Source organism: Muntiacus reevesi, chromosome 4 (assembly GCF_963930625.1).
Source record: "Muntiacus reevesi chromosome 4, mMunRee1.1, whole genome shotgun sequence".
NCBI lineage: Eukaryota > Metazoa > Chordata > Mammalia > Artiodactyla > Cervidae > Muntiacus > Muntiacus reevesi.
Window position 1 is genome coordinate 119,733,183 of NC_089252.1, and position 12,213 is coordinate 119,745,395.

At 36.7% G+C, this 12,213-nt stretch overlaps 1 protein-coding gene and 1 non-coding gene across 4 annotated transcripts in view; both read left to right on the top strand.

Annotated features, from left to right (window-relative positions):
• TBC1D15 (TBC1 domain family member 15) overlaps positions 1–12,213 on the top strand; it is a 72,345-nt gene that overhangs the window by 29,957 nt on the left and 30,175 nt on the right. For 2 of the 3 annotated variants that reach the window (XM_065934090.1, XM_065934089.1), the window contains exons 5-8: positions 1,173–1,383; positions 9,346–9,448; positions 10,275–10,325; positions 10,634–10,831. In XM_065934090.1, the coding sequence (XP_065790162.1) occupies positions 1,173–1,383; positions 9,346–9,448; positions 10,275–10,325; positions 10,634–10,831 (563 nt within the window). The remainder of the gene's footprint in view (positions 1–1,172; positions 1,384–9,345; positions 9,449–10,274; positions 10,326–10,633; positions 10,832–12,213) is intronic. The other variant, XM_065934091.1, reaches the window with a different exon arrangement.
• Positions 2,904–3,010, top strand: LOC136168015 (U6 spliceosomal RNA). The gene has a single exon (XR_010663182.1). It is a non-coding gene; the product is annotated as a U6 spliceosomal RNA (small nuclear RNA).

The following is a 12,213-nucleotide window of genomic DNA, read 5'->3' on the forward strand; positions in this document are numbered from 1 at the left end:
TTTACCCTTTGATTAATTTAAGTTCTGTAAGCAAATATTATCTATGTGGTTTATCTTTGTGAAATTGATAGTGTTGGGACAGAATTAGTGACAATTTTCAATAACAGGATAGTATGACACTTCTTATGAAATAACAGTCAAGAAAGGGTTTTTTAAGATTTCAGAAGCTTTCCTGCTTAAGGTCTGAGTTAAAATGTTAAAATGACATTTTTAGATAAGAAATTAATTATAAGTATTGGATAGCATTTTTTCCTTTGTTCTTTACATTTTTATTTAAATAAATGATCTTTAAATTGCTTGTTATTGATTATGATATTATTCACAAACCTAGGATTTTAAGCCTCTCTAAAGAGCCCAAATACCAGGAAATGCTTTATTTTACATAGCTATAGTTTGATTTGAACTGAGGTCTTAATTTAATAAAAGGTTGATTTTAGCAGTGATACTGAATGTGTTAATTCTTTTTGAAGCATTCACAACTTGATTACCTTTCATCCTCAATTTCCCACTCTTTTGTGGGGTTTTACAAATGTTAGTCTGTGTATTCACTCCAGTGTTACTTTTTATATTGGCATACTTTTACCTTCACTTAGTGTAGTCTGCTAAAAATAATTGGATGTGAGGAATAAAGGGTGGTTTTTGTTTTAAATGACTGTTGAAGTGCATCATTTGTTTTTGAGGGAAGTGGAGAAGATGTTTATTATTTGCTATATACTTGACACCATAGTACTTAGTTGACAAGTATTATCTTTTTAATTCTTAGAATAACAGTGGGAGGTAAGTATAATTATCTCCATTATACAGATGAAGAAACTAAGGCTCAGAGAGATTCAATTATTTGCCCCAAATCATTCAGTTAGTAAGATGGTGGTGTTGCAGTTTGAATCCAGCCAACCTGCTTCTAAAGCCACTGTCATTTTGGGGCAAAGCTGATATTTTAAATAAGGATAGCATTTTTTTCAGTTTGTTTGCAGTAAGATAATTATTTTGAAGACTGTTCTTTAAAGAAAATGTTTATTGCCATTTCTAATACAGGTGGAAGCCATGGTAATATGAATGCTGCAGTCATTCCCTAAGTTCAACAAATTTCTGTTAGGCAGTCGTGAAGAGTGCTGTCAGTACCTTTTAAAAAGGTGAACAAAAATATTTTGCCCCACTTTCTTGTTTTTAAGATGCTCCAAGTCATAGAAATGGGAAAAGCAAATGGTCATTCCTGTTCAGTTTGACAGACCTGAAATCAATCAAGCAAAACAAAGAGGGTATGGGCTGGTCATATTTGGTATTCTGTCTAAAGGATGACGTCGTTCTCCCTGCTCTGCACTTTCATCAAGGAGACAGCAAACTACTGATTGACTGTCTTGAAAAATATGTGGCATTATGTGAGTAAGTATCAAATTATTTTCTACTTACTGAAACTGGATTGTTGTGTTGGTCCCAAGGCAAACTGTTTTCACTTGTTGTTGGATTATCAGTGACCCATGTGCATATTAGGGGACAAGCAGCTTTGTTCTTTCTGGAATACTGACTGTTTTGGATGAATGAATAACATTTTGCCAATTTAGTGATTTGGGTCTGCAGTGTATCACCTTATTACTCTTTTAAAGAAAAAAATGGTCCAGTATTTTGTTGATACATCAGTAGTTAATGGGTTATATATTTACCAATTTTACCTTTTACGTAGTTTCTCTTTAAGTGTAGAGTTTTGTTTGTAATGTTACAGATTTAAGGTGGGCAAATTTAAGGCCTTTATAAAATTATTCTAAGTGTGGAAGTTAGGGCATTCTCACTTTCCATAAATCTTGTGTCTTAAATTTATTTATGCAGGTGTTTGTGCACATAGTTTTTCTCGCTTTCACTCTCCACAAATACATTTTTGATGTCTACTGTGTTCTGAGCACTGTGCTGGTTGTTTGATATTTAGAAGTGAACAAAATAGGCATGTTCCTGGATATCTGCAAGTTTATGGTCTAGTGAAGGTGGCTGATCAGTAAATATCAGTAAAACTCAAGAACTGAGATGGAGGAAGTACAAGGAAGGGAGAAATGGTACTTCAATGGGGAGTTGGGTAGGTATCAGGGAAGACTTTCTGGAGGAGGTAATGTTTAGGTTGAAACCTGACAAATGAGTGAACATTAGCATGAAAGGGAGGGAGAGACTTAGAGCAGAAATGTTTTAGATAGATAGAGGGAAGAACATGCAGCGTGCTGTAATCATGGAGCAGGGTAGTTCAGTATCACAGGTCTGCACAGTGGGAGAAGGGAGGACACCAGATTTAAAGCTGAGGTCAGAGAGCAAAGGCCATGGAGTGAAGGCTCTTGTCAGCCATGTTAGCAGGTTGTTCCAGTCATCTAGAGGAGTTACTGGTGGCATGAACTAGGAGAGCAATAGGAAAGAAGTATTGGAAGAATATTTAGTGTTAGAGTTTGCGATTGATTGGATATGTGGAGGTGAAAAAAGGGAGGAGTTGAGATTTTTAGGAAGAGATTTTTGTTTGGGAAACTGTAAGGATGACTGTTAACTTTATGAATATTAATGCCCTCGCTTTGATAGAGAAACATCATGCCTAGATGTAGATTATACAAAGCTAGGAGGGATCCAGAAGTTGAGAGATGCTGCCTGTTTTCGGCTGGCGTTCTCCTCCCTTGCGTGTTGACCACCGCTGGCGGGCGCTGGGCGTGCTGATGAGTAACTGTAACCATGAGAAAGTCAAACCAGTTTAGTAGAATGTGGGTCTTGGATCTTGAACTGAGAAACTGTGACTAGGCTACCACCCGTGAGGTTAAGTGGATTTCAGAAGGAGCATCGTCATAACTGGGGCAGAAGGCTTGGCTCTTTGGGGGTTTTAGCATCATAGCAAGCTCCTTTTGCTCACTGTTGGGATGTAACTGTTAAGAGTTAGGTAAGTGCTCGCTTCGGCAGCACATATACTAAAATTGGAACGATACAGAGAAGATTAGCATGGCCCCTGTGCAGGGATGAGACGCAACTTCGTAAAGTGTTCCGTATTTTTGATAAGGAAGCTATGGTACATATACACCATGGAATATTACTCAGCCATTAAAAAGAATTCATTTGAATCAGTTCTAATGAGATGGATGAAACTGGAGCCCATTATACAGAGTGAACTAAGCCAGAAAGATAAAGACCAATACAGTATACTAACGCATGTATATGGAATTTAGAAAGATGGTGACAATAACCCTATATGCAAAACAGAAAAAGAGACATAGATGTACAGAACAGAATTTTGGACTCTGTGGGAGAAGGCGAGGGTGGGATGTTTTGAGAGAACAACATCGAAACGTGTATATTATCTAGGGTGAAACAGATCACCAGCCCAGGCTGGATGCATGAGACAAATGCTCGGGCCTGGTGCACTGGGAGGACCCAGAGGAATTGGGTGGAGAGGGAGGTGGGAGGGGGGATCGGGATGGGGAATACTTGTAAATCCATGGCTGATTCATGTCAATGTATGACATGAATCACTACAATATTGTAAAGTAATTAGTCTTCAACTAATTAAAAAAAAAAAAAAAGAGGTAAGCTGAGACTGTGGTTGATGCATACTCCCTGCAGTGAAGTGGTAGTCCCTCTATCCTGCTGTTGCTGCTAAGTTGCTTCAGTCGTGTCCGACTCTGTGCGACCCCATAGACGGCAGCCCACCAGGCTCCCCCGTCCCTGGGATTCTCCAGGCAGGAACACCGGAGTGGGTTGCCATTTCCTTCTCCAATGCATGAAAGTGAAAGTGAAGTTGCTCAGTCATGTCCGACTCTTAGCAACCCCATGGACTGCAGCTTACCAGGCTCCTCCGTCTATGGGATTTTCCAGGCAAGAGTACTGGAGTGGGGTGCCATTGCCTTCTCCACCCTCTATCCTAGTAAGATTGTATTTTGGAGAACTATGCTTAAACACTTCATTTAAGTATATAGACTGACTATACTACATGGAAAAGATGACTAGTATAATGAGAGGGATCAAAATGGTATCATGAAAAACACTAGAAGGATGTGGGGATTTAACTTAAAGAAGAGTTTAATGCTGCACCGTTAAATAAAAGCCAGGCGTCTTACCATGCTCAGTGACCTGCCCTGTCTTAGCTCTGCTGATTTCTTAAGCCTCACTTCATGCCGTTCTCTTCTGTATTCTAGTCACCCGGTTTTCTCTCAGTTCCTGAAATGCCTTAAACTCTTTCTTAAGTCCTGTATGTATGTGTTTCTTTTGCTTAGGTGATTCTTCTCTCTTTCTTATCCCTGATGTCTCAGTTTAATGTCCCTTCTTCAGAGGGGCTTTTTTGGCGCTTAGTCGTTTAATGTAGGTTCCCACTACCATGCCTTTTTGCTTTCTCATTCCTTTGTTTCCTTCATGGCCCTTAACAGAATGAAATAATTTTGTCTGTTTACCTCTGTTATATTCTACTCTAGATATAAGCCCTTAAAGGGAGGGATTGTATCTATACTGTTTACATTTTATCCTGAATTCCTAACCAGAATGCCTGGCATGTAGTATTTGGGCAGTAAATCTTAGTTGCATGAATAAATGGCATGGTACTTACCAGTTCTACAAATAATTTTGAAAGCATTGTTAAATAAACTGGACTCCAAAGATAAATAGATAAATTAGAAGGGGATAGCTTCAGAAATAGAAATTAGAAGAAAATAGCTCAAAGGATAGAGTTTTCTGTCCTGGATGAGTTCAAGGATAGACTCAACAATCACTTAGGTGCTTAAAAGAGAATATGTACCTTAAACATGTGTTCTTGATGTTTTAATGAAGGTTGTAAGTGAAACTATGTTCCCTTCTCTGTATTTTTAAACAAGAGAGAAGTAAATATAAGAATCAGACAGATGGTGATAAAAATATCATTATTGGTGAGGCTTGGATATGTAGCCTCATAATAACTCAGCCCAAATCATTGTTGAATTCATCCAGTTACCACTTTTGGGCAATCACAGTTCTCCCTGGTGAGGGCAGAGCACTTACGACATGAATGAGAGCAGGCTAGAAGCCACCTTCTCCCTTGGCAGGCAGATCCAAGAGGTAAAGAGAGCCTGGAAGGGGCCATGCCACACATGCACCTCCCTCTTCTCTGCTCTCAGCAGTCTGGTATGTCTTCACTAGATGTGTGTGCATCCACCTGGAGACAAGAAGCCGTGGGGATGGTGTTCCCCTCTGTTTTTTCATTCAGCAGGTATTTTTTTTCTTTTTTTTTTTACGGAGGACCCACCATGTCCTAGACATCATACTAAGTGGTGGAAAGGAGTACTTAGTCAAAAAAGATATGGCCTCTGTCTTCATGGAGTTTGTGCTATTTGCAGGAAAGACAAACATTGCTTATACAAATAAATGTAAATTTTCAGCTGTTCAAGTGCTATGAATGAGAAATTTAGCACAGTGAAATATAGCCTATAATAGGATAATATGTAAGTTTGTGTGTGTATATGTGTTACTAGTAATCAGAGCTCTGAGAGAGAATGAGATCACCTAAGGAGAGGATAAAATGGGACAGAATCTGAGCTTAAGTGATTAATTATAGCCTTTAATGACCTGGTCAAAGAGAAGACCCTAGCAGAGGAGTCTGACTCCGTACACTTTGTTTTCTCTCTTCCCACCAGGGTTTATCACATTTGTGGTCAACCAAGGATGTGACTGTTTCTAGGGGAGGAGATAGCAGTGTAAAGTGAGTCCTTTAAAAGCTACATCCCTAATACCAGCCACTTCTCTATTGTGTATTCTCCTGTGACACTGGGGGCCAGTTTATTCTTTGCCCCTGAATAGCCTGAAATGTACATCAAATATTTTATCCCCAGGCCCCTCTGTACCCCAGGCAGAAAATAAGCACCCCCTAATCTTTTTCCCATCATAAATTGTGCCCAATTACATTGTGTCATGTAGGTTACCAGAGATTGTATGCGGAGTCCAGGTGGTAGGATATTAGAAATTCCAGATAAACAGTCACCAGTATAAAAATAACTAACAAATTTGTATAAGCCATCTCTTGTTATCAGATTCTTAGGGAGATACTAAAGGTTCTTCTTTTTTATGTTCATAACTTAGGATCCCAATAAATGGAATTTCCAATTAAGTCCAAAGAAATGAAAATTCCCAGCTATCCCCCATTTTTTACTTTATTAGGTATCATTTCCTGTCACTGGAGCAGTTATCCTAAGCAAGATGGTGTTTTCAGAGTCATGTTCCTATGGTCACAAATTGTTTTAGAGACCAGAAGGAGAGTAGGCCAGGAAAAGCTTGATTTCAGCAGCTTTACTGAGATCCTGGCCGCTCTGTTCCCAGGTCATCCTTCTTGTCTTCTTCTGAGTTCAAAACATCAGTAGAGGTAGAATCAGACTATGTTATCTTTCTTCTCTGGTTAACCTAAATTAAAGAATGTGGCTTTCATCTTTGGCCGTGATGTCTTCCTAATACTCCCTGTAATGAATTAAGGGCCTTAACCATACAGATGAAAGGAAACTGCAGATTTGCTAGTGAGATAAAGGCTGGGGCAGCTATGCACATTTCCTTCTTTCAGTTTTATCAAGTGGATCAGTCAGCGCAAAATAGGCCGGCTTCTTGAGACTTAACTAGTTTCTCAACTAGTTTTCTTAACTACTGGGAAAAACAAATTGTCTTATTCGTTGATGTTCTTTACTGTCTGACTTACCAACATTTAAAACGTCGTTTTTAGTGGGATCAAAGAATGAGCCACAGAAACATTTTTGTTATTTTTCTGGAACCAAATTGGTTGTTAGGATGTCAGTGAAGGTTATTGGTTCTGTTAAAATTATTTTATATATTGGGCCATTTAAAAATTAATACATAAATATCCAAGCAGTGAAATGTTTTCTTAGAAAGCCAGATTGGTTGTATCATAACACCAGCCATTTGCGAGATTAGGTTCTTGACCCTCATATATTCTCTTTGTGAGATACATTTATGTGTGTGTGTGTATGTGTATATTCATACATACATATGTACACATTTGTTTAGTTGCTGTTGTGTCCGACTCTTTTGTGACCCCATGGACTGTAGCCCACCAGGCTCCTCTGTCCATGGGATTTCTCAGGGAAGAATACTGGAGTGGGGTGCCGTTTCCTTCTCCAGAGGATCTTCCCGACCCAGGGATTGAACTCGTGTCTCCTGCATTGGCAGGCGGATTCTTTACCACTGAGCCTTCAGAGAACCCTATATGTAAATTATATAAATAAGATTAAACTATACAGTTTTGCTGTAAATATTTTGTACCTTTTTATTAACCTTTTCTGCTTTGTATCTTTTGCAACGTTGTTATTTATTTAGCTTTCCATATTGATCTCAGTAGCAATATAAAATAGTTACTGTTACATCTCAGTGTGCAAACATTCTTCAGCTTTTGTAATTTCTGAATTCTGAAGTCTGAGAGAGGCTCATTCCAAAGTACTTCTGAATTTTCAGCAATTATACATCTATAGTTATGATGTTAGACAGTGGTTTTCTTTAAGCCCTTTAGTAGGATCTAATAGAATTGGTGATGTTAGCATCATTAAAAGTTCTATCTTACTGCTGCAGTGAGGTTTTGAAAGTCTTGAATAACATTGTTATGAGTGAGCAACTTCCCAGAATCTATAATACCCCAGAATATGTAAAGAGAGTAATTAATCTTCCCAGACTCAGTCAGTGCGGTAATCTGGCAGGTGGATATGTGGCAGTATTCTGGAACGCCAGGCCTCCTCCTGGTGAGCTCTGCAGTAGCTTAACAGCGTATCACCTGTCCTCCTACTAATGTGCTTGAAGAAAATGCTCTGTTGATTTCTTTAGGGGCAAACAAGTGAAATGTGACTTCTTCTAGCCCCTCACCACAGAGCATTAGTTATTAAAAAAATAAAAAGAGAAATTCTTCCTTTTATAAAAGTATCTGTGGTTGGTTGTTGGTTGAGCAGTCATTTCTTCTCTGCATCTCCGGTCTTGTGACCGCAGTGTTGTATCTGGAGCCAAATAGTTGGCTGGACACAGTTAACTGAAGGTTGCATGTGTACTCCCCTTCAACATGCAGAAGCCAGTATTTTGACTTCATGATCACTTATTTGTAGTTAAAGTAAAAATTGATATAAACTATTTTTAGAGACAAGTAACCATAGCACCAGCACCACTGTGTTAGGGAAAAAGACGTTCCTGTATTAATTATTTTCTTTTTCTGATGCTTCATTTACAAGTTGACCAATCACTTAGAAATGCCTTGTGAGAACCTGTAGGTCTTCATGTTAATCATGAACCACCCCCCTCCAGGAGACATTCAGAAAAGTGATTAATGAAAATCGAACATTTAAAAGTTATTTTTTTCCTACTTCAAATGATTCAATCTTAGCTCTTTTAAAAAGCCAAGGGGCTTAGTAAGCTGTTATTGTCTCTTGAGGAGTGAGTTCTGACTAAGAGTAAAATCTGGTTTGGGTTTCATGTACCCCCATAATTGCTGTTGCATCCTCTTATGTAAGAATTGAGAAGAGAGAACTGATACTGAAGTTCTTATCTCAAGTTTTTATAATAAACTAGAGGTAGATAGCAGCAAAACAATGCATTTAATTTTTGTTTTTAAACACAAAAAGTTGTGGATTTATTACAGCTGGCTTACTAACTTATAAAACTTTTGAATAGAAAAAAGACTGGATAATTCATTTGTTTACTTCAAATTAGATCTCTTTTTGGAAAGCATTTTGTTTATTCTGTAGTTACTAGGAAATGTGAAGAAAAACTTGTGTCCAGAGCTTTATAAGCAAGAACTAAAAATATACTGTTATGTGAACTGTACATTACAGCCATTGTGTTATAATAATGATTTGCATAATTAATGATCTTTAACAGGTAATCTTTTTTATCTTGTATTTTTAACTTCTTATATTGAAATTCTATCAAATGTGAAGTGTCCATTTCAAAATAGGATGTTTTCCTACAGTGTACATATTACATATACCAATGAATCCTGAAGTGCGTTTCAGTTTTCTTTATAAGAGAAGATATATTCTTATAATAAGGGAAGATATATTTGTAAGGATTTTTCTACTATATTCTAAACAAGAGTTTGGGTTTGGGTTCATTATAATTTAGTTCTCTTGGAATAAAATAAAATAGATATACACTTCATCCTTTTTTATTTGTTAATTTAGTAGTTTCATGTAGTTTTGGAACTCACTTAAGATAGTTACTAAGTACTTGCTAATACTGTATTGATGGGAAACTGTCCTGGAGCTGGACATTTAAGGTTTTTTTGTTGTTGTTGTTAAAGAAAAATAACTATGCTTTAGTAATTATTCACGTATCACTGATACAGTGTGATACTGTTTTCTACAAAGCGTCCCCCCCTTTTTTTTATTGCAGATCTCCACAGGACAAAAGAACACTTCTTGTGAATTGTCAGAATAAGAGTCTTTCACAGTCTTTTGAAAATCTTCTTGATGAACCAGCATATGGTATAATACAAGTATGTTTCTTAAGTCTACTTTGTATTAATCTGTTAGTCTGACACCGTTATTTTATATACATGCTACCCCTTACTTTCCTAGCAATTATACAGAATGAGGCACATGTCTGTTTGTGTGTAAACTTTATGGAACTATTCTCTATAATTTTATAGAAAATAGTATGTATCATACTATAGAAGTAGTATGTATCATCTGGTTTGAATTTTTATTTTCCAGTTAAGTAGGTTCATTTGGGGTCAGGTTAGTTTAATTCCTCTGCAAGTATTTGAATATATTCTTGAATTTGGCTGAAAAGCACAGGCAGAACTAAAGATAATTTTTCACTCAGATTTCTATGTAAACTTAATGGCAGTTTTGTTGACTCATGTGTTTGTATATATTCACTTATTCATTCAACAAATGTTTGAGTGCTTACTTTGTTCTAGATGTTCTTTTCTTGGTTCTGATGATAAAGTGGGGACGTTTTAGGAAGGAAGACAGGAGAGCTCTTGAACGCTGATTAAAAAAAAAGTGAGGGAACAGTTTTTCTCATTATGAAAAATAATCATTTTAAAGATAGACCTTTAAGAAGTAGCTGTTTTTGCTAAATATGAATGAGCAGGCAGTTTGGGATTTAGAAATAACTTTAGCAGTAGAAAAATGTTTTTTTACTGTTTTCTAGGACAACACTGTCCAGAACAAATTAGTCTTACTGACATGAGTTACCCATATATAATTATGTCAGTTAATATTTAGATATTGTGAGTATTTAAACTTAGCTGTCAGATATTTTGTGTTACATTAGTGTGGTATTGCACACTTTAAGAAGTATTTTTTTTTGTGAAGGCAGGACTACTAGACAGAAGAAAGCTGTTGTGGGCCATTCATCAGTGGAAAGTAAGCACTGCATATATTTCTGGTGTATGCAGATTGAATGAAGCCTGCAAATCATTTGTTTATCTGCAATTCAATCAGTAGTGTTAGCTTGTCATTTAATATGCTGTTTTAACTAAATGAAAAAATTGGCTTAGAAAATTAAAATTTTTCTTCCCAGAAAGAAACAAAATTTTAAAATAATCTTAGAATACTGTTTTAGTTCTGATTCTCCTCCCCCTTTTAAAAAACTTTGCCCTTTTGCTTATCATGAGGTATTTTTATTGTTCATTTGAATTAACTGTGCCAATATTTTTCTTCCTACCACATAGAAAATTAAAAAGGATCCTTATACAGCAACTATGGTAGGATTTTCCAAAGTCACAAACTACATTTTTGATAGTTTAAGAGGCAGTGATCCTTCTGTACATCAGCGACCACCTTCAGAGATGGCAGATTTTCTTAGTGATGCTATTCCAGGTTTAAAGATAAATCAACAAGAAGAACCGGGATTTGAAGTCATCACAAAGGTGAGTGGAATTTATGTTAATATAGCTCTTCTATTTTAGCAGGAGAAATGCTTTTTAATGCTACAGAAATGCATTTCTATAGAAATACAGAAATTAAATGATAAATAGAAATTCAGTTTTGGTCATACCTGGCTTCTTTCTCAAAATCCTTTCTTACAACTTTTTGCTAACTAATATATCTAACAATTCAAGTTTGTCCTGACACCAGATTCTTGGTTGTTTCTTCACCAACTGTGCTGCTTTCCTTTTCTATTCATCAGTGTTGGATGTCTTTTCTTTGACTACTTTTTGATAATAATGAATAGGTCGTTCGTTTCATTGAGTGCATAGTGAAGCTGCTCAGTCGTGTCTGACTCTCTGTGACCCCATGGACTGTAGCCCACCAGGCTCCTCCATCCATGGGATTTTCCAAGCAAGAATACTGGAGTGGGTTGCCATTTCTTTCTCCAGGAGATCTTCTCAACGTAGGGATTGAACCCAGGTCTCTTGCGTTGTAGGCAGACGCTTTACCATCTGAGCCACCAGGGAAGTCCATTGAGTGCATAGGAGTGAGTAAATAGTAAGCCTTGCATGTTGCCCATAGTTCTGCTCCAGATTTTTGTTTTCCCAGGTACTCTACACAGGCAGCTAGTCAGGACACTACTCTTGGGCTTTCATTCTTATGTGAATATTTTCTTTTTAAGTAAGATGGATTTTGGCCTTGAATTATGTCATATCTTTACCTATGCTCAACAAGACTTTTGAATTTGTTAAAATTCTAGGCTCCACACAGAACATTATGAAATATCTAAATTATAGTACTTAATGGAGAAGGGAATGGCAACCCACTCCAGTACTCTTGTGTGGAGAATCCCATGAACAGAGGAGCCTGGTGGACTACAATCCATAGGGATGCAAAGAGTTGGATATGACTGAGCAGCTAACACACACACACTTAAAGAACTTATCTTACAAATGGCATTTAAAAATTACCAACTTTTTTTTTATTATTTAAAAAAATTACGAACATTATTGAATAAAAAACTGTATAACATGCAATGTGAAGCTAATGAATCATGAATCAATTCTGAGAGCTACCAATTTTAGTTTGGAAGGAAAGTTAATTTTAGAATATGAATGGAATAGTACTCTCTCTTTTTTTTAAATAATAGAGCATACCATTTAGTTTGAAGGGGTTGTTTTAGAATTTGTATGTTGAATGTTCTATACTTATGTAATTGAAACCCAAAGTAGTAAATGCTTTTCTGTTTCTGAATTTATAGCTCAGTTATTTGTGTGTTTAGTAGGAGGGAAAAATGTATGGAGTGTTACTGCAGTTTATAAACTAAACATTGGAAACTAAGGGAAAATATTAGAAATGTTAGAACTTATGTGTGAGTAAT